At 43.5% G+C, this 17,821-nt stretch overlaps 4 protein-coding genes and 1 long non-coding RNA gene across 11 annotated transcripts in view; 4 read left to right on the top strand and 1 right to left on the bottom strand.

Annotated features, from left to right (window-relative positions):
* The first annotated feature begins 691 nt into the window (after nt 1-691).
* Nucleotides 692-1,707, top strand: LOC108083797 (uncharacterized). Its single transcript, XM_017179727.3, has 2 exons — nt 692-1,124; nt 1,187-1,707. The coding sequence occupies exons 1-2, from the start codon at nt 946-948 to the stop codon at nt 1,329-1,331; spliced, it is 324 nt and encodes a 107-aa protein (XP_017035216.2). The 5' UTR covers nt 692-945; the 3' UTR covers nt 1,332-1,707.
* Nucleotides 1,708-2,193: 486 nt separating this feature from the next.
* LOC138928992 (uncharacterized) lies at nt 2,194-4,373 on the top strand. Its single transcript, XM_070287404.1, has 4 exons — nt 2,194-2,331; nt 3,539-3,728; nt 3,784-3,847; nt 3,940-4,373. Exons 1-4 carry the CDS (start codon nt 2,194-2,196, stop codon nt 3,983-3,985), a joined length of 438 nt encoding a protein of 145 aa, XP_070143505.1. The 3' UTR covers nt 3,986-4,373.
* A 4,854-nt stretch (nt 4,374-9,227) lies between these two features.
* On the top strand, nt 9,228-10,059 carry LOC121503266 (uncharacterized). The gene is made up of 4 exons (XM_041777548.2): nt 9,228-9,441; nt 9,499-9,707; nt 9,763-9,826; nt 9,919-10,059. Exons 1-4 carry the CDS (start codon nt 9,353-9,355, stop codon nt 9,962-9,964), a joined length of 408 nt encoding a protein of 135 aa, XP_041633482.2. The 5' UTR covers nt 9,228-9,352; the 3' UTR covers nt 9,965-10,059.
* A 128-nt stretch (nt 10,060-10,187) lies between these two features.
* LOC108083774 (uncharacterized) lies at nt 10,188-14,227 on the bottom strand. 6 transcript variants are annotated; one of them, XR_011445311.1, is made up of 5 exons: nt 13,398-14,227; nt 12,981-13,345; nt 12,604-12,926; nt 10,384-12,466; nt 10,188-10,313 (listed from the first exon to the last, which is right to left on the bottom strand). It is a non-coding gene; the product is annotated as an uncharacterized lncRNA (long non-coding RNA). The 6 variants fall into 6 exon arrangements; XR_001771031.3 differs by lacking the exons at nt 10,188-10,313; nt 10,384-12,466 and having other exon boundaries at nt 12,515-12,926; nt 12,981-13,302; nt 13,398-13,832; XR_011445310.1 differs by lacking the exons at nt 10,188-10,313; nt 10,384-12,466 and having other exon boundaries at nt 12,515-12,926; nt 13,398-13,828.
* A 3,051-nt stretch (nt 14,228-17,278) lies between these two features.
* LOC138928989 (rabankyrin-5) overlaps nt 17,279-17,821 on the top strand; it is a 280,025-nt gene continuing 279,482 nt past the window's right edge. For both annotated transcript variants that reach the window (XM_070287395.1, XM_070287391.1), the window contains exon 1: nt 17,279-17,305. In XM_070287395.1, the coding sequence (XP_070143496.1) occupies nt 17,294-17,305 (12 nt within the window). In that variant the 5' untranslated portion in view covers nt 17,279-17,293. The remainder of the gene's footprint in view (nt 17,306-17,821) is intronic.

The following is a 17,821-nucleotide window of genomic DNA, read 5'->3' as shown; positions in this document are numbered from 1 at the left end:
AGTGTCAGCATCACAGAAATTCTAGAGTTCTTGGAATTTATAAATAATGCAGAAATTGAACGCCAATACAATAACGGCAATTTGATCAAGTGGGAAAACATCAGCAACACAAACAAATTTTGGTTTGAGGTGCTCCAATTTGAAGATTCTGGTGGAAACCGAAGATTTTTTGAGTTGGCAACTGTGGCATCCAAATATTATGTTTGCCCTGGTCAAACGTGGAAATAGAAAGCTTTTTTAGCCAGGTTAACCTAGTTAAATCCAAATTAAGAAATTCGATAGGCCTCAGCTCAACTAACAGAATTCTAAGCATAAGGTAAAGTTTTATTTACCAGCAAAAGATATACTGTATTCATTTTCTATTTTAATATACAGATACGGATTGCGAAGGATTGGAAAATTATGCGTCGACTATGAAGTGCCTGTAAAATATCTGCGCATGATAGGTACTAATATGTCATACGCAAATGAGGACGACCAAGAAGATATTGATAAAATTATGGAAATATTTTAAGCAAAAATTACCTTAATAATTATTATAATTATAATTTGTTATTTACTTGACATATATTCCTTTTTTTTATACATATTGGATTTTTCGATTCGTTTTTTTCTGAAATTTTCCCGTCAAAAACAGCTTTTTTTTGCTGGGAAAAAGTTGGCAGCAGTCAGTTATAAAAAAATTGTCAACATGTCAACATACAACATTCACCCAACAAATCAATTGGGGTTCATAAAAAAACATGGACTAACGAGCAAGTTAACAGAATAGCATCAGAAATTCGCACAGCCTTTGAACATCGAGAATATTGCAGTGCGATATTTCTCGAAGTATCTCAAGCATTCAATCACGTCTGGTTCAACGGCCTTATTCATAAAATTAAAGCAATTTTGCCGGTGTACAGCCTAAATTACTTGAGTCGTGTCTCTAAAACAGTCTTCGCAATGAAGTACAACGCAAAAACATCTGACACCTACTCAATCAAACCTGGAGTCCCACAAGGAAGGGCACTAGAGGACAGCGGATCCAACAAGCGAACAGCTAACATCCACTTTCGCCGACGACACTGCGATCCTCAGCCGCTCCAGATGCACAGTCAACCCAGCTCGCTAACCACCTTTAGGTATTCTGGCGTATTAAAATAAATTAACAAAAGTGTAAGCACATAACATTTACTCTCATCAGACAGCCATGCCCTCCGCTCGACTTGAACAGCACTCAGATCCCCGAAGTCAAGGTGGTAACGTACCTCGACAGCCTCCACTGCCTCATAACGCCCGATCGGCCCTGTGTCTGGACTACAAGGTCCTGGTCTACAACGCCACCCTAAAGCCCATATGAACGTATGGTTCCCAGCATGGGGAAAACGCGTGCAGCTCCAATCTAGACATCGTACAGCGCGCCCAATCAAAAATCCTGAGAACTATCACTGGGGAACTATGGTATATTCTCAACCAAAACATCCACAGGGATCTTGGCATTCACAAAATAGAAAAACAAAAAACGTACAGCAAGGGAGAACTCTCTGACCTTCCAAATCCTCTAGAAAGGGAATTGATTCGGGTTTTCAGCAGAAGCCGTCTACTACGTAACTACATCCCAACCCAGCTATAATTAGTCAGGGCCATTTACTATGTACCAGACAACATGACTGCTAGTTAGGTATTATTGGAAGATTTGATACACTTATTGTTAGTCTTGTAAAGGAGAAGATTCAATAAATAAAAACAAAGACTATAAAATAATAAAGAAAAAAAAAAAATTGATTTGCTCCTTTTCCAAAACGCGAGTCTGTGGAAACTTGTCTTCTTCAACCATCAGATTAATTTTTAACTAGCGTACTTTATAGGAGGTTGCCATTAACATTAAACCGATTATTTTTATCGTTAAAACTACGAATCATAGATAAAATTTCGAAACCCTATTGATGCCTATTCTTTTACAGCGCCTGTTTATGCTAATAACACTGCCGTATTAATTAGAGGTTCCATTAAAGATGAGATAGCACCATAAGTTTTTACCAAAGACAATAGAGTTAACAAGATGCCTCACGATCATACATTCGTTTTGCAATATGAGGCTTCATTTTTGATGGCATCGACAATCGAAAATCTCACAAAGTTGAGAGCGTAAAAATCTAAAAATAGAATGCCTTTGCTTGTATGAATAAACACAAGAATTCGCAAGCGCGTATGTGTGCGACAGAGAGCTGCATTGAGTATGATCGATCCGGATCGATCAACAACGCTCAAGCCGATCACAACTCATCGCAGAAGATCGCCATAACATGCTCGATCGATCTTCGCGAACAAAACGAACGATCTCGTTCAGTTGGCTTGATTGCTCTGCTTCCTGATTCAAACTGATTTTTTGGTACCGGTGTGATTATCGGAACTGATTGTGCAGAAAAAGAACGATCGAGTCCAACGTTTCAAAAGAGCTCAGGCGTCACTCATGTTGCGCATGATTTGATTGTGAATGAAGCAATCAGATCGAAAATCGTCTTGCGAAATGTGTGATTTTTTTTTAATATTTATAGGGTCTTCCCACACAGCGTTAAAGCGCATTTAGCATCCGTTGAACAAATGCTCCATAAGGTTTTGCCGTTCCGAATTTTCCCAAATGGCCCGGCGTTAGTTCAGCGTTAAAATCTAACCACGGTTTGTTTGGCGATAGTTAGGCGATAGTTCTTCGGTGCAACTCTGAAAATTTGACCATTCACCACGAATATGTAAACAAACTTGGCGAGGAACAAATGAGATATGGAATTTAAAACGTGGCGCCAAAGCTACAAGCATGCCCAAATAGTTGTTGGCGTTTTTTCTGTATATTCTTGCCCCAATATGTCCCCAATTGTTACTATTTAATATAAACCGCCTATCTCTACCTTATTTTAAAGATTTTGGATGCCTATACCACCTATAGACACTCTTCGGGGAATTTGCTCTTTGTTAGAGAAAAATCATTAGAAAAACTAAAATTCCTTGTCATTTAATTCATTTAAATTTATTGCGGATAAATTCTGCCAAAATAGCCAAAATAGTTGGTAAATGCTCCATTTCAAATTTGCAACTGCCAATTCGACAGCCTTTGTTTACGTTTTCATGAGCTCACAGCTGATCGATCAGCTGCTCGGATGCTAAATGCGCTTTAATGCTGTGTGGGAACACGAGTTTCACATTTGTGAAAAATCCCAAACGTTCCTCACAAATGCGCTGTGTGGGAAGACCGTATAAAGTGTTTTAAAAGAAACTAGTTGCGACGCAAAGAATTAAATAAAACAGATAACTTCATTTATTTCTTAATTTTTTACACTTATAATTAGGGTTGTGTTACGGAACTGCTTCTTGCCAGGGCGATGCCGGGCTAGCTCAGAGTGGCCCAGGGCGGGTTCGACCCGATGCCCGCAGTCCGCACAATCGAATACCGAAAAAAATATCGGACGTCTCGACTAACACCTATCGCTGACAAAACTCACATCACTACGTTAAAAAATGTAAACAAAGACTCGGTTTCAGGTTAACTTATACATGGCAGAGTACGTGCCTCCCAATCCCTCACCGTGGTCGCGACCCTAGCCAGAGATGCGCTCGCGCCAAGGCTGCCGCCAAAGGATCAAAAGAAGTGGCCAAGGAGAAATGGCCAACGACACACCGGCCAACAAATTACTTTAAGTACCCCTTTCCTACCTCGGGTCCCTACTGGAGTTTCAAAAGAAACCACAAGGGTGGGTCACTCGAAAATTCCTTCTTCTTTTCACCCTAAGAAATTTCAATCCGCAGCACTTGTGTTGCACAAATCCCGGACACAAGGCACGAATACGCGGAGAAAAAGGTACGGCGACAAGTGAGTTACAGAATACAGCAAAAACATTTAACTTAGAACGAATAACTTATATATTATTATTTTATTTTTCATATATTTTTCCGGCGACTGAGGACGATGGCCAGAATGGGGCAGACGAAGCCCAGGATTGGCGACTAGCGGAATTCGGCCAGGACTAGCAGCAAAAAATGTAGGCCCTACAAGCGGCATGAACATTAGCCGACCACCTAGGTTAGGGCCGGCCGATTTTGATCGGAACGGACTCACCGCTGTCCTCCAGTTTCCGTCGGTTTGTTGGTTGCTCCCGGTTTGGCCTGATGGTGGCTCGTGCCGGCGGCCGCTGCTGTGCACAAGAGTGCTGGGACCGGATGTCTCACAGGTGTCTCGGGAAATGCGGGGCTCGCCCAGATAAAAATCCACCGAACGGCTCGGAGACGGCGAATGCACCAACATCAAGAGAACAACACAGAAAAAAACCCCGTGGCCCGTGTTTTTCGTCACGGCCACGCTGTAAGAAAAAAAACCATATATTTCTTTTAACGATCACTGGTTATTTTCCTTCGCGCCACTTCACTCACGTTTTTTTTCTTTTTTAAATTTTTGATTTCATTTTTTCTCTAAGATGCTAACGCGCCGGCTGACGTCCCGCTAATCTTTCCCTCTTCCAGTCTCCTGCCTCCCTATATAGGCTCCGTTGTCCGAGTCCCCATTTTCGGCTTACCGTAATCTTGGGGCGCTCAGTGCAACGGCCTAGTGCAAAGGGTAAAAACCCTTTCTCTTACTTTTGATATTCCCGGTTCGCTCACCAATCCCTGCCTCCCCCTGTTCCTACCGACCCTACCTCTATCGATATATCGATAGCCCTCCAGCCCATTCCGATTGAAAATGCAACACCACCCAAGGATTTGGAGAGATGCTACTGGATTCCGGCGGCTCGACAAGATCATTGGGAGCATTTGGATCAGGATCTTGATCGCAGTTCCGTACGGTGCCCAACGCGGGGCCCACGCTTTACGGGAAGTATAAGATGTCTTTAGGCTCCTTTCCGTCCTTGTATACTTTGTGTTCTTGTTCCCTTCCAGGTCAGCTGCGGATGTCCTTGGCGTGATAGATGCCCAAACTTCGGCCCTGCAGATCCTCCAGCTCGTACGCATTGTTGCCTACGGCCTTCACCACTCTGGCCTTCAAGAACTTTTTGGCGAACTTTGCATTAAATTGCTTCCCAAAGTCGCTGAGGACAAAGTTCCGGCGATAGACTTCTTGCCCCGGCTTCGCGGTGAAGACTCTGGCCCTCTGGTCGTATCGCTGGCGACTGTGGTCATATGCGGTCTCCAGACTCTTGCGCACCTTCTCCTGTACCACCCGGAGCTTGTCAGCCGTCGGCATTTCGGCCATTTCATGGTCACACATCGACTGCAGCTTCCTTGCCAGTCTGTAGCTGGACCCATGCAGGAACATGTGATGCCCGAACACTGTGAAAAACGGCGCCTCGCTTGTCGCTGCATGGACTGCATTCCTGATGGCCACCTCAATCTCCGGAAGGTATGCATCCCACTCCCGATGGTCACTCTCCAGGATCCCTCGGATCGCTGCCAGGACACTCCGGTTGACCCGTTCCGCTGCGTTGCTCTGTGGGGAGTAAATCGGGGTCTTCAGATGCCGGATCCCGAAGCTCTCCATAGCCTCCTCGAAGATCTTCGAGGTGAACTGCCGACCGTTATCAGAGTGCACCACCTCCGGCACTCCAAACTTGTAGAAGACCTCCGTAATGAGGAAATCTACTACGTTCGAAGCGGTTGCGTCTCTCATCGCCTTGAGGAATGTATATTTGGAGAAGTGGTCCACTACGATGAAGATCCAGGCGTGTCCCTTCTTCGACCTCGGATATTTGCCAAGGAAGTCGACGTACAGCTTCTGGAACGGCCGCTCCGTCTGTACCCGCTCTCCGATCCCCACCATCATCCGGTGGTTCGGGGCCTTCGACTCCTTGCAAATCTCACATCTTCGGACGAACTCGCGGATCTGCAACACCATCCCAGGCCAGTAGAACTGCCTCCGCAGGATCTCCAGCGTCTTCCCCATTCCGCCGTGAGCTGCCTTGGGGTCCGTGTGGGCTCTCTCAACTAGGCTGTGGGTCAGACTCTGCGGTATCCAGAGTTTCCACGCGGATCCTTCCACTTCGTCATCCAGCGTTGCCGGGGAGACTCGCTTGAAGATGAGACCGTCCTCGATCCTAAGATCCGGTAAGTTATCCGCATTCTCCTCCACTTCACGGACTAACTCCTGGTACTCATCCCCAGCAAACTCGGTGGTCTCGAAACCCAGCAACTCTGTCGGATCGACGGCGATCTCCTCCACGCATCGCGAAAGCGTGTCTGCCACCACGTTCTCGCTGCCCTTCCGGTGCTCGATGTTGAAGTTGAATCCCTGGAGCTGCAGAGACCACCTGGCCAGGCGTCCTGAGAGATCCTTCATGGACATCAACCACTTTAAGCTGGCATGATCAGTGATGCAGGTGAACGGCATCCCTTCCACATAAGGACGGAACTTCCGGATCGCCAGGAGCGCTGCCAGGCACTCTTTCTCGGTGACGGTGTAATTCACCTGGTGCTTGTTCATCTTTGCCGAAAAAAATGCTATCGGCTGCTCCTGGTTGTCCTCGTCCTTCTGGAATAGAACCGCTCCAACCCCGATGTGGGAAGCGTCGCACTGGATGAAAAAGTGCCGCTTGAAGTCGGCGTGGACTAGTACCGGCGCCGTCGTTAGAGCCATCTTCAGGGCTTCGACCGCCAGCTGCGCCTCCGGACTCAGAGAAAACTTAGTGTTCCCGGTTTTCTTGAGCGCCTCGGTGAGCGGTGCTGCCAGCGTTGCGAAGTTCCTGACGAAGCGCCGATACCATCCAGCCGTGCCCAAAAATGCTCGCACCTCCTTCATCGTCCTCGGCTCTGGCATCCTACGGATCGCAGCCACCCTTCCTGGATCCATCCGCAGACGACCTCCACCTACAATGAAGCCTAGGTAAGTCAACGACTTGAAACAGAATTTAGACTTGCTAAGTCCAATCGTCAATCCTGCTTCCCTCAGGCATTCGGCGACTCGTCGTAGGTACCGGAAGTGCGTCTCGATGTCCGGTGCCAAGATGGTCGTCCAAGTAGACGAAGACGTTGGACCGGATTTCTGCTGGGCAACGAGGGCAACGAGTCTGGCGTTGGAGGTACTCCAGACGAAACACGAAACCTTCGACGTGGTTCCTCTCGTCCTCGCCGCTGAACGTGATGTTCCACCGGTCCACTCGGGCGTAATGGGAACTGCCTCCCGCGTCCCAGTTGGCGTACGCCCGCTCGTCCCGGAACTCTCCGGCTCGGCGATCCTCCACGCGCCAGCTCCTGCCTCCGCCGTCATCCCGCGGCCTATCTTCCGCCTCAGTGGACCATCCTGGGCTGCTGCTGGTCAACTCCAATGGGTCAGGCGCCCTCCTTGGCGGCTTCGGTGGCACACGTGGCGGTGTCCTTGCCGCTTGCCCACTGGCCGTTTGTTGGCTCCGCGGTATGGCTCCACGAGCGCCCTGGGGTCCCTCCGTCGGTCGTCCCCTCGGAAACGGCTGCTGTGGTCGTGCTTCTGGGAACGGTTGCTGTCGTGGTGCTTCTGGAAACGGTTCCTGTTGCTGCTGGGCTGGTGTCCTCAGCGGCTCCTGTGGGTGAGTAACTGCCGGCCTCAGCACCTGATTCATTAACTGCATCATTTCCAGGAAGCCCGCCCGCAGCTCTTCTCGCAACCCTTGACATATTCCCGCCTCTTGGGACTTGCGGTATGTCTCCGCTGCCTGTGCCAGTGCGAGGTTTACTGCCGACTGGATCGTCGAGTCCACTGGTGGATTCTGAAAATGCACCGCCTTCGGAGCAGAATCCATCTGCAACAGCTGGTCAGCTGCTGCCCCGATCGCCTCGAACTCCACCAACTTCCCCTGGTTCGGCTCCTCTGGCTGTTCTGCTGCCCGTCGTCGCGGTGGCGTCCTCGACAACCCCACTGAAATCCGCGGCGGCGCGTACCCCACAGCACCTTCCGCGTCCATGGACCACACTTCCTCTTCCTGGGCTGAAGGACCCTTCGACCTAAGCTGATACGTGTTTGCGTTTTCCTCTGCCATTTATTATTCCTAAACACCTAACAAATTTATGACGACACTTACACAAATATCTAAATATCAAACCCCAAAAAAAACCGATTCATAAACACCTAACACCGAATAAATAAATATATATGGTAAAACTAAATAAATAATTGTGCAATAAATAAATAAATAATTAATAACGATAATAATGATATAAATAAATAAATAAAACAAGATAAATAAATAAATAAATAACCAAAAAAACAAATAAATAAATAAATAACCAAAAAAAAAAAATAACTACATAAATAACAGAAAATAAACAAATAATTCAATAAATAATCAACTACCACAATTAATATTTAAATTTCCATATATAATATGTACTCAGTTCACTGATGTTTCCTTCTTTCTAAATTTCAGGGGGAGATGGAGCCGATCAACCGCCGGTGGACTCCGTGCCAGATTTCCTGCGTCTTACAACTGCCCAAGTCGTCCCTACTCCGGCCGCTCGTCAACTGGACTAACTTTCAGCTGAGCTGAAAGTCGCCAGTTAAGGACATCGGCCTTCGCAGCATCCCGTAGGATTTTCCTTAGCGAACGCGACTTGCGGTTCACCTTGTGGTGGTCGTGCAGCGCGCAGTAAATACTACGGGTCACGATACCACCTCCAAGGCAATCCCACAAGCCGCCCTCACCAGGAAAACCCAAGGATCTGCACAAGAAATTACGTTAACATGAAAACCAAGGACTCTACGTTAATACATCAATACCTTTATAAATAAATAACATGTACCCTATCTACTATATCACAGCTTTTATTGTATCACGTGCTTCTTGCACGGGTCTGTGCCCAAGGGATGCAGATCCGGCGTCTTACGCCCGGATGCCACCACCTCTGCACAGCAAAACAGCTGCGAGCTGTGACTGGGAGCAATTGTCCGCTTTTCTGCGGCACAAGCCTCCCGTCCTGACCAAGAAAACCACAAAGAAATTTCCTAAACCCGGCCCTACGCCTTGACCACCAGTCCCCAGGTCCTCGGTGCATTTGCAGACCGTAAAATAGGCCTCGCAAGCCACCGTTCGTGGGGGCTGGATGGTCCAGGACGTGGCCTGACGAGACGTCGTCTTCTCGCTATCCATATTTGTTTTTATGTTTGGGCGCCATATTGTTACGGAACTGCTTCTTGCCAGGGCGATGCCGGGCTAGCTCAGAGTGGCCCAGGGCGGGTTCGACCCGATGCCCGCAGTCCGCACAATCGAATACCGAAAAAAATATCGGACGTCTCGACTAACACCTATCGCTGACAAAACTCACATCACTACGTTAAAAAATGTAAACAACGACTCGGACGACAAATTGGACGAATTGGTGGCTTAGGTGTAGACGCCACGACGCACCCTCCCATCCAGTGATGCCTCCTGGTCATCTCGGGGCATCACCCATTCTCCGGCGGACCGGAGTCTATTCCAGGCGGTCTGGCGACCGTCTCATCTCCCCCAGGTAATAACGCTTACTCGGTGTTCATTGCGCTTTTTTTAATATGTTATGTCGTTTCAGGTTAACTTATACATGGCAGAGTTCGTGCCTCCCAATCCCTCACCGTGGTCGCGACCCTAGCCAGAGATGCGCTCGCGCCAAGGCTGCCGCCAAAGGATCAAAAGAAGTGGCCAAGGAGAAATGGCCAACGACACACCGGCCAACAAATTACTTTAAGTACCCCTTTCCTACCTCGGGTCCCTACTGGAGCTCCAAAAGAAACCACAAGGGTGGGTCACTCGAAAATTCCTTCTTCTTTTCACCCTAAGAAATTTCAATCCGCAGCACTTGTGTTGCACAAATCCCGGACACAAGGCACGAATACGCGGAGAAAAAGGTACGGCGACAAGTGAGTTACAGAATACAGCAAAAACATTTAACTTAGAACGAATAACTTATATATTATTATTTTATTTTTCATATATTTTTCCGGCGACTGAGGACGATGGCCAGAATGGGGCAGACGAAGCCCAGGATTGGCGACTAGCGGAATTCGGCCAGGACTAGCAGCAAAAAATGTAGGCCCTACAAGCGGCATGAACATTAGCCGACCACCTAGGTTAGGGCCGGCCGATTTTGATCGGAACGGACTCACCGCTGTCCTCCAGTTTCCGTCGGTTTGTTGGTTGCTCCCGGTTTGGCCTGATGGTGGCTCGTGCCGGCGGCCGCTGCTGTGCACAAGAGTGCTGGGACCGGATGTCTCACAGGTGTCTCGGGAAATGCGGGGCTCGCCCAGATAAAAATCCACCGAACGGCTCGGAGACGGCGAATGCACCAACATCAAGAGAACAACACAGAAAAAAACCCCGTGGCCCGTGTTTTTCGTCACGGCCACGCTGTAAGAAAAAAAACCATATATTTCTTTTAACGATCACTGGTTATTTTCCTTCGCGCCACTTCACTCACGTTTTTTTTCTTTTTTAAATTTTTGATTTCACTTTTTCTCTAAGATGCTAACGCGCCGGCTGACGTCCCGCTAATCTTTCCCTCTTCCAGTCTCCTGTCTCCCTATATAGGCTCCGTTGTCCGAGTCCCCATTTTCGGCTTACCGTAATCTTGGGGCGCTCAGTGCAACGGCCTAGTGCAAAGGGTAAAAACCCTTTCTCTTACTTTTGATATTCCCGGTTCGCTCACCAATCCCTGCCTCCCCCTGTTCCTACCGACCCTACCTCTATCGATATATCGATAGCCCTCCAGCCCATTCCGATTGAAAATGCAACAGTTGTTGTTTTTTAAAAAAATATCGTATTGATGATATTTGCTGTTAAAAAAATATCACTCGATGATATTTGAAAATATCATAAAAAAATATCGATATATTGATTTTTTTTGATATTTTTTAATTTTTAGCAAAACTTGGATAAAGATTTCCTGTTTCTGAAAATTTGGGTAGATTTTGAGCCTAAAAATCGTTATATTTGATTTCATTAATCATTAATAAGGGCCATTTGAGACATAATAGACTGTTTTGAATTTAAATTGTGAATAAAAATCGTCGAACTTAAAATGCAAATATTATACCCGCTCTCAAGCAACTCTTATTTACGATCCTTGGTATAGAAAAATAATAACAACATTTTGAAGGATATGGTATAGACCAATAAGTGGTTTTATTTAACAAAAATCAGTTTTTAATGATTTAAGAAAAACTCGTTCGGTTACATGCTGGTCTGTCATAACAAAAATTAAGTTGTCACTAATGTATGTATAAGCTATATAAGGATGTACATAAGTTTCTGTGTGTGTGCATTCTTTCCCGCGAAAATTTACATTATATGTCTGTTTACACATGTATGTATGCAAGTTTGTGCGTGTATAGACATGTCTATATGCCTGCGCATTTTGATTTTAAAAGATCTGGAAAACACGCACAAACTTGCATACATACATGTGTAAATCGACATACACCGGTAAATTTCGCGGAAAAGAACGCACACGCTGTATGTATGTATGTATGTATGTCCATATGCCTACGCATTTTGATTTTAAAAATTCTGGAAAACACGCACAAACTTGCATACATACATGTGTAAAACGACATACACCGGTAAATTTCGCGGAAAAGAACGCACACGCTGTATGTATGTATGTCCATATGCCTGCGCATTTTGATTTTAAAAATTCTGGAAAACACGCACAAACTTGCATACATACATGTGTAAAACGACATACACCGGTAAATTTCGCGGAAAAGAACGCACACACACAGAAATTTATGTACATATATATGTAAATCCCAGCACATTGCATTTTGAGCATTTTAAAAAAGTATCTTGGTGCTTGTTTTTCAGGTGGGAAAGTAAGTTGGTAGAATTCCCACTACTTTTAATTATCTTTAAGCATAATGTGCATTTCGCTGTAATTCCATTGAATTCAGAATAAAATTCTTTTGCCGCACTCATAATCACACGCGTCTCTTTTTTCATGTTTGGCTTAAGAGTGACCAAATATAAAAATATCGGAAATATCATCTCAAAAAAATATCATTATCGCCTATTTTTGCCCAAAAAATATCGCGATGATAATATTTTTTTAAGAGAAAAAATATCGATATTTTGATATATTTCCGACATCCCTATTCCGAACCAAGTCAAGAGTGATCGGAACTGAATGTTCGCTTCGATCGCGCTCGCTAATGATCATTCAATTTTGTTGATGCAAAGTTTTGCGTTACAAAAATGTTGCATTTTCAATCGGAATGGGCTGGAGGACTATCGATAGATCGATAGAGGTAGGATCATTAGGACCAGGGGGGGGCAGGGATTCAAAAGAGCGAACCGGGAATAGGAAACGGGATTAGGTTGGGGAATTAAGAGAAAGGGTTTTTACCCTTGGCCTCGGGCGTTGCACCGAAAAAAGAACGGTTCCTAGGTGCGAACTCGGGTGACAGGCGAAGCCTATATAGGGAGGGATAGTCAACATGGAAGCCGGCAGTAGCAACGGAAAGTCGAAGTTAAAGCAGCTAATCTCCTGGGCGGCTAGGAATTACCTGAAGAACGTGGGTGAAAGTGAAAAGATTCAAAAGCGTGGTATTAAATAAACGTTGAATTTCAGCGTGGCAGTGAATCAATCGCTGGCCACGGCGATTTTTATTGAAAATTGGTGAAATTATACGGAGAATCTTACCCGCCGCCGACGTTCTGGGGAGGATATATTCTGGAGAGGAGTGAGGGAAATTTTCAAACGAGCCTCTCAGCAGCCGTTGACGGAGCCAGCTATCGAGCCAAACGGGAATCCGGTGAGTCCGTTCCGTTAAGCGCCGTCCGGAACCGGCAGGTTTTTTCGTACCCATATTTGGGGACATCCATTGGCTCTGCCTCTTCTCCGAAACGACGTGGCCGTGGCTGCGTCCTACTGGCCCTACTTTCCTCGGGCTAGCCGTCGTCACGATTTCTGGCCACTCAGGCCACCGAAGCCATTTGCGGGTCGCCAATAGTGCCTTCTAGTTGCTAAGATATAATTAATTAATTAGTGTTTGATGTATTTTTTTTTTTTAAACTCACGTATCGCCGTAATTTGTCCTCTGCGTTGTCGTAGTCCCTGGGTCCGGGATTTGTGCAACACAAGGCTGCAATAGGGCCGATTCGGGGTGAAGAAGCTGGACCAAAATCGAAGTAGAACCCTCTCCCCTTTTATTTCTCTTGGAGCTCCAGTAGGGATATCAGGTTGGAAGTACCAAATTCTTTTGGCCAGGTTGTGGCCTGTTGTGTGTTGGCGGAGCGCCGCTTCTCCTCCGCGATATCCGGAAACATTTGCTTGGCAGCCTTGGCGCGAGCGCATCCCTGGCTGAGGCCACGCTCTCGCCGGGAGCAAGTGAGGTGTTACCTGGGTTACAAATATGTACTCTGCCAATGTTAGCCTTAAATACCTTGAATTTATAAAGTATTAAACACGATGAACTTTGAGTAAAAAGTATTTACGTGGGGAGATGGGCCGGCCGTCGAGCCGCCTGGATTAGACTCCGGTCCGCCGGAGATGGGTGGTGCCCCTAGACACACCGGAGGCACCACAGGTTGGGCGGGAGCGTCGTGGCGACTCCATCTATGCCACCATTCCGTAAATGTCGTCAATTTTGGTTTGTTTACCTTTTTTTTGTTAGAGATGTGTTATTTGTTAGTGAGGAGTTTTGCGTGAGACGTCCGATTAATCGGTGTTTAGTTGTGCGGACTGCGGGCATAGGTTCCTACCCCCCCTGGGCATCCACTGAGCTAGTCCGGCATTGCCCAGGGAATATGCAGTTCCGTAACAAAAAATCCGAGTCAATGATCGGGTATAATCGAAAAAATTTTGATCGTTGCAGCTCTCTGGTGTGCGAGAATATGTGTGCGCAAGCGCAAGCACAAAAAATTGAATTTTTATATTTTGTGCTGGCGACCGCTTGTTAGGAAGCGACGCACAGTAGCGCCTCTCGAACAATTCGCGCTGCAAAAATCGAAAAAGTCATGTTCGCAAAAACGATTTTAAGCATACTTATTCAACAGAACATTTCTCAAGGATTGAGAATCTGTAATAAAGTCAATTAAAAATTTTTTTTAATTCGAAAACCGTGAGCGCTACAGGTAGTATATTTTTTGGAATGTATGAAATTGTGTCGATATTTTGTATTTACTCAATAATATTTAGGGTAAGGTGGGGTAAAGCCGACAGTGTGGGTAAACCCGACCTCCCTCTGTTTTCGAAAATCGGAAGCACTACGCAAACTAATATTAGTGTTGTCGTGTAGAGCATCGAAAACAATGAAAATGGTGGTATGACACCATTTTATTAGTCAACATTGAGATGGTCAAACGACAACAAGTTTGTTTTCACAATTTTGACTTTAATTTTTGTGCATAATTAACTGCAGGATATTTCTTTTTGTCAAAGTTATCGCATGAAAAGGTACGTGGATTTAGATTCTTTGAATAAAGTCCTACAAAGTGCATATAAGTTTGGTTCATTTTTTTTCATAATTTCTTTTTTAATTGCGTTTTTATGAAAAATTACGTGGTGGGGCAAATCCGACCTCCAAATAGTGGGGTAAATCCTGCCGCAAAAAAAGTAAAAAAAAACAACAATCACACCAAAACCATCAACATCGCAGCCAACCAGACGTTCAACTCGAACCAAAAAACGCCAGCAAGCTATTTGAGCAGCGAATCAGATGATACTGATTAATTATTTTGCTATTTTCATTTTTTTAATTCTATTGTCTTTTATTACCATTATATAACATAACATTGATTGATTTATCATTGCAAAACCTATATTTAGGTTATATCTGTACTAAATCAACCAAAAACATAGGCGGTCGGGTTTACCCCATCATTTTTGAACATAGCAAAAGTGAACTTTTTCGTAAAACGCTTGTATCTCAAAAATTTTCAAAGGTATGAATAAAATGCTATGCATAGAAAGTTGCGCAAAAGTCGAACCTTTAATTTGGTATATATAACGACTTGATCCGATGTAAAATAAGCATTTTATAGCCAAAACCATTTACTAGGTCGGCTTTACCCCACCTTACCCTACTCAATTTAAAAAATGTTTTCATTAAAAAAAAATATTTTGACTTTGATACCCCGTAAAAAGGCGATTTTGTACATATGTATATATATTTTTCAACAATTATCTGTCCGTTTAAAATGTAAACTTTAAATTATTAGGTTATCTTATTTGGTTCAAAATATATGATTTTTGCAACGCTAAATGAGAAAAGGCGCTGCTGTGCGATAGTAGCGGCAGCAAAAACAGTTGATCTGGAATATGGATTGTATTTGTATACAAGTTCAATCCAGAAAATCAGTTAGGTAAATTATATTTTCATCTGTATGTATGTATATTATATAATTTTATTATTAAATAAATATGCAAAATAATACTAATAATTGATTTAAATACATACATACATAGTTACATATGTATGTATTTACAATTATCTAATTCAATTGACCAATAAATTAATAATATATTATTATGATTCATACATTATACAAAATTCATTTATAAATCAATAAGTATATAAAATTAAAGAGATGTAAAAATAAAAAATAAATTTAATAGCGAAATTGGCCTTCTTGAGGCCCGTTTGCACACAAACACCCGGCGGCGTCGCTGAATGCTTACAAGAGAACGGTTGGCTCTAGAGCGCTTTCTTCGCTGGCTTTTGAACAAAATTTAAGAGAGCCTGGAGCCAGTTCAAAAGCCAGCACGAAAAAGTCGTGTGCAAAAAAATCGTATGGCGTTACTTATATTATAGACTCTATTGTCTTTGGTTTTACCTAAGTGACTTACAAAAAGGCATGTGAACATTTAGAGCATGAACAAATATACTGCTCTAATGAACAAATTCTTACATAATAACTGTATCATTAGACGCCGAGTTGTCAAAATCGTCTCACAAGATTTCAATTATTTTCTGAAACTAAATTACTTTTGAGCTGCAAAAGCAACTTAAATGAATTTGTTGTGTGTTAATTATAAAATTTGTTTGCATTAAAAAGGTAAAAAATAAATTTAAAGACTTTAACATACATACAAGAGATGTGCATCAAGTTAGCAGTTAATTATCCGTTAATTATTCTATAACTATATGTTAAAAAAAAAAATAAAACTTGAGCAACAAATTCTTTCACGAATAATTAACGGCAAATTATGAGAAAAAAAATTTGGAAGTGTTCAAGTTTGTGTTCAAGTTTGCTGCTAACTTGATATCAAGTTGGGAGGACATAAAAAAAAACAAGAAAGGAAGCTAACTTCGGCACGCCGAAGTTTGTATACCCTTGCAGATTGGTTTTCTTGTTTATATCATAAATTATAATGCCGAAAACAGACACTAAACAGAGATTCATAACATTTTACCTATATTTATTATGTTTACAGTTACAGTTATACATTCCCAGCTTTACATTTTCTTCTATGCTTCTATGGCAGCTTCTATGGCAACTATATGATATAGTTGTCCGATTTTCATAAAATTTATACCAAAACTCTGAAATAATACCAGAAGCTCATGTACCAGAGTAGATTAAAATACGTTGAAAAACAACGAAGCTATAATTTTTTCTATTACTTTCCCTATGGCAGTTATAAGATATAGTGGTCCGATTTTCATAAAATTTTTAACAAAATTCTGGAATAATATAAAATGGCTATATCTCAAATTATGGAATAATCTTGAAAAACAGCCAAGTTATATTTTTTTTTTCTAAAAATGTATCGAACATTTGTATGGCAGCTATATGATATAGTCGTCCGATCCGGCCCGTTCCGACATATATAGCAGTGGGAGTATATAGAAGACTATATACAAAGTTTCATTCAGATAACTTTAAAACTGAGGGACTAGTTTGCGTAGAAACGGACAGACGGACATGGCTAGATCGACTCGGCTGTTGATGCTGATCAAGAATATATATACTTTATAGGGTCGGAAAGGTCTCCTTCACTGCGTTACAAACTTCTGACTGAAATTATAATACCCTGCAAGGGTATAATAAGGATAAAAAATTGAACGGCAAATTTTTTTCACGAATAATTAACGGCAAATTATGGTAGAATCAAAATTTTGAAAATCCAAAGTTACCCTGCTAACTTGATGCACATATACAAAAGAGCACTTGGACGAGGACTCTAGAAATGCATAATTATATGATGCAATTTGTGACCTTTGTTATTGTTTCGCTTGGTCACACCGATTCGCATTATAACAATTCGAGCAAAATAACACATATAGTTTGTGTCCATCTGTCGTTGCTCCTCTCCGAAATTTAATTGGTTCAGGGGTGGCTGCTGCAAGAGATTACAACCCGGTCCCAAAGTAGAACGATAGAGAATAATGCTGTATTATGTATGTATCTGGTTTAATATAAACATATCGCTGTCGGATACTAAGTAATTTCCCAATTTGCTTTGCTGCACAATATTCTACCTTTTAAATCGCCAAAGAAAGTATGCACAGTTCAAGTCCAAGACTTACATATAAGTTTAGGTTGTATGCTTAGGCACCCCACACGCCACTCTCCACACATTCTCGACTGAACGCAGCGTTCGCACTTCGTGCGGTGCTGCCGCGGGTGCGCCTCAAGCCCTCCTCCTGGGCTTAAACCACAGCCAGTGCTTGGAACTCCATGGTGGACTGGTATTTTTAAGATAATATGCCTGGTGGTATACAGCTCCTTCACCCTTTGGCGAAGACTTGCGGAGTAGTTGAAAATTGGACGGTTTCTTTGCACAGTGCTTTAATTCCCCCGTGGAGCCAATGTGTGTTGTTGATAATTATATTGCTAGACTTTTTAAACGGGACTTACCTTAAAAAACTCCCAGCTTAAATATTGTATTACCTTCACAGTTTGCAAATACAGCG

Source organism: Drosophila kikkawai, chromosome 3R, assembly GCF_030179895.1.
Source record: "Drosophila kikkawai strain 14028-0561.14 chromosome 3R, DkikHiC1v2, whole genome shotgun sequence".
In the NCBI taxonomy this organism is placed as follows: Eukaryota; Metazoa; Arthropoda; class Insecta; order Diptera; family Drosophilidae; genus Drosophila; species Drosophila kikkawai.
Note: the sequence above shows the minus strand (reverse complement) of the source record. Positions and strands in the feature narration are given on the sequence as shown.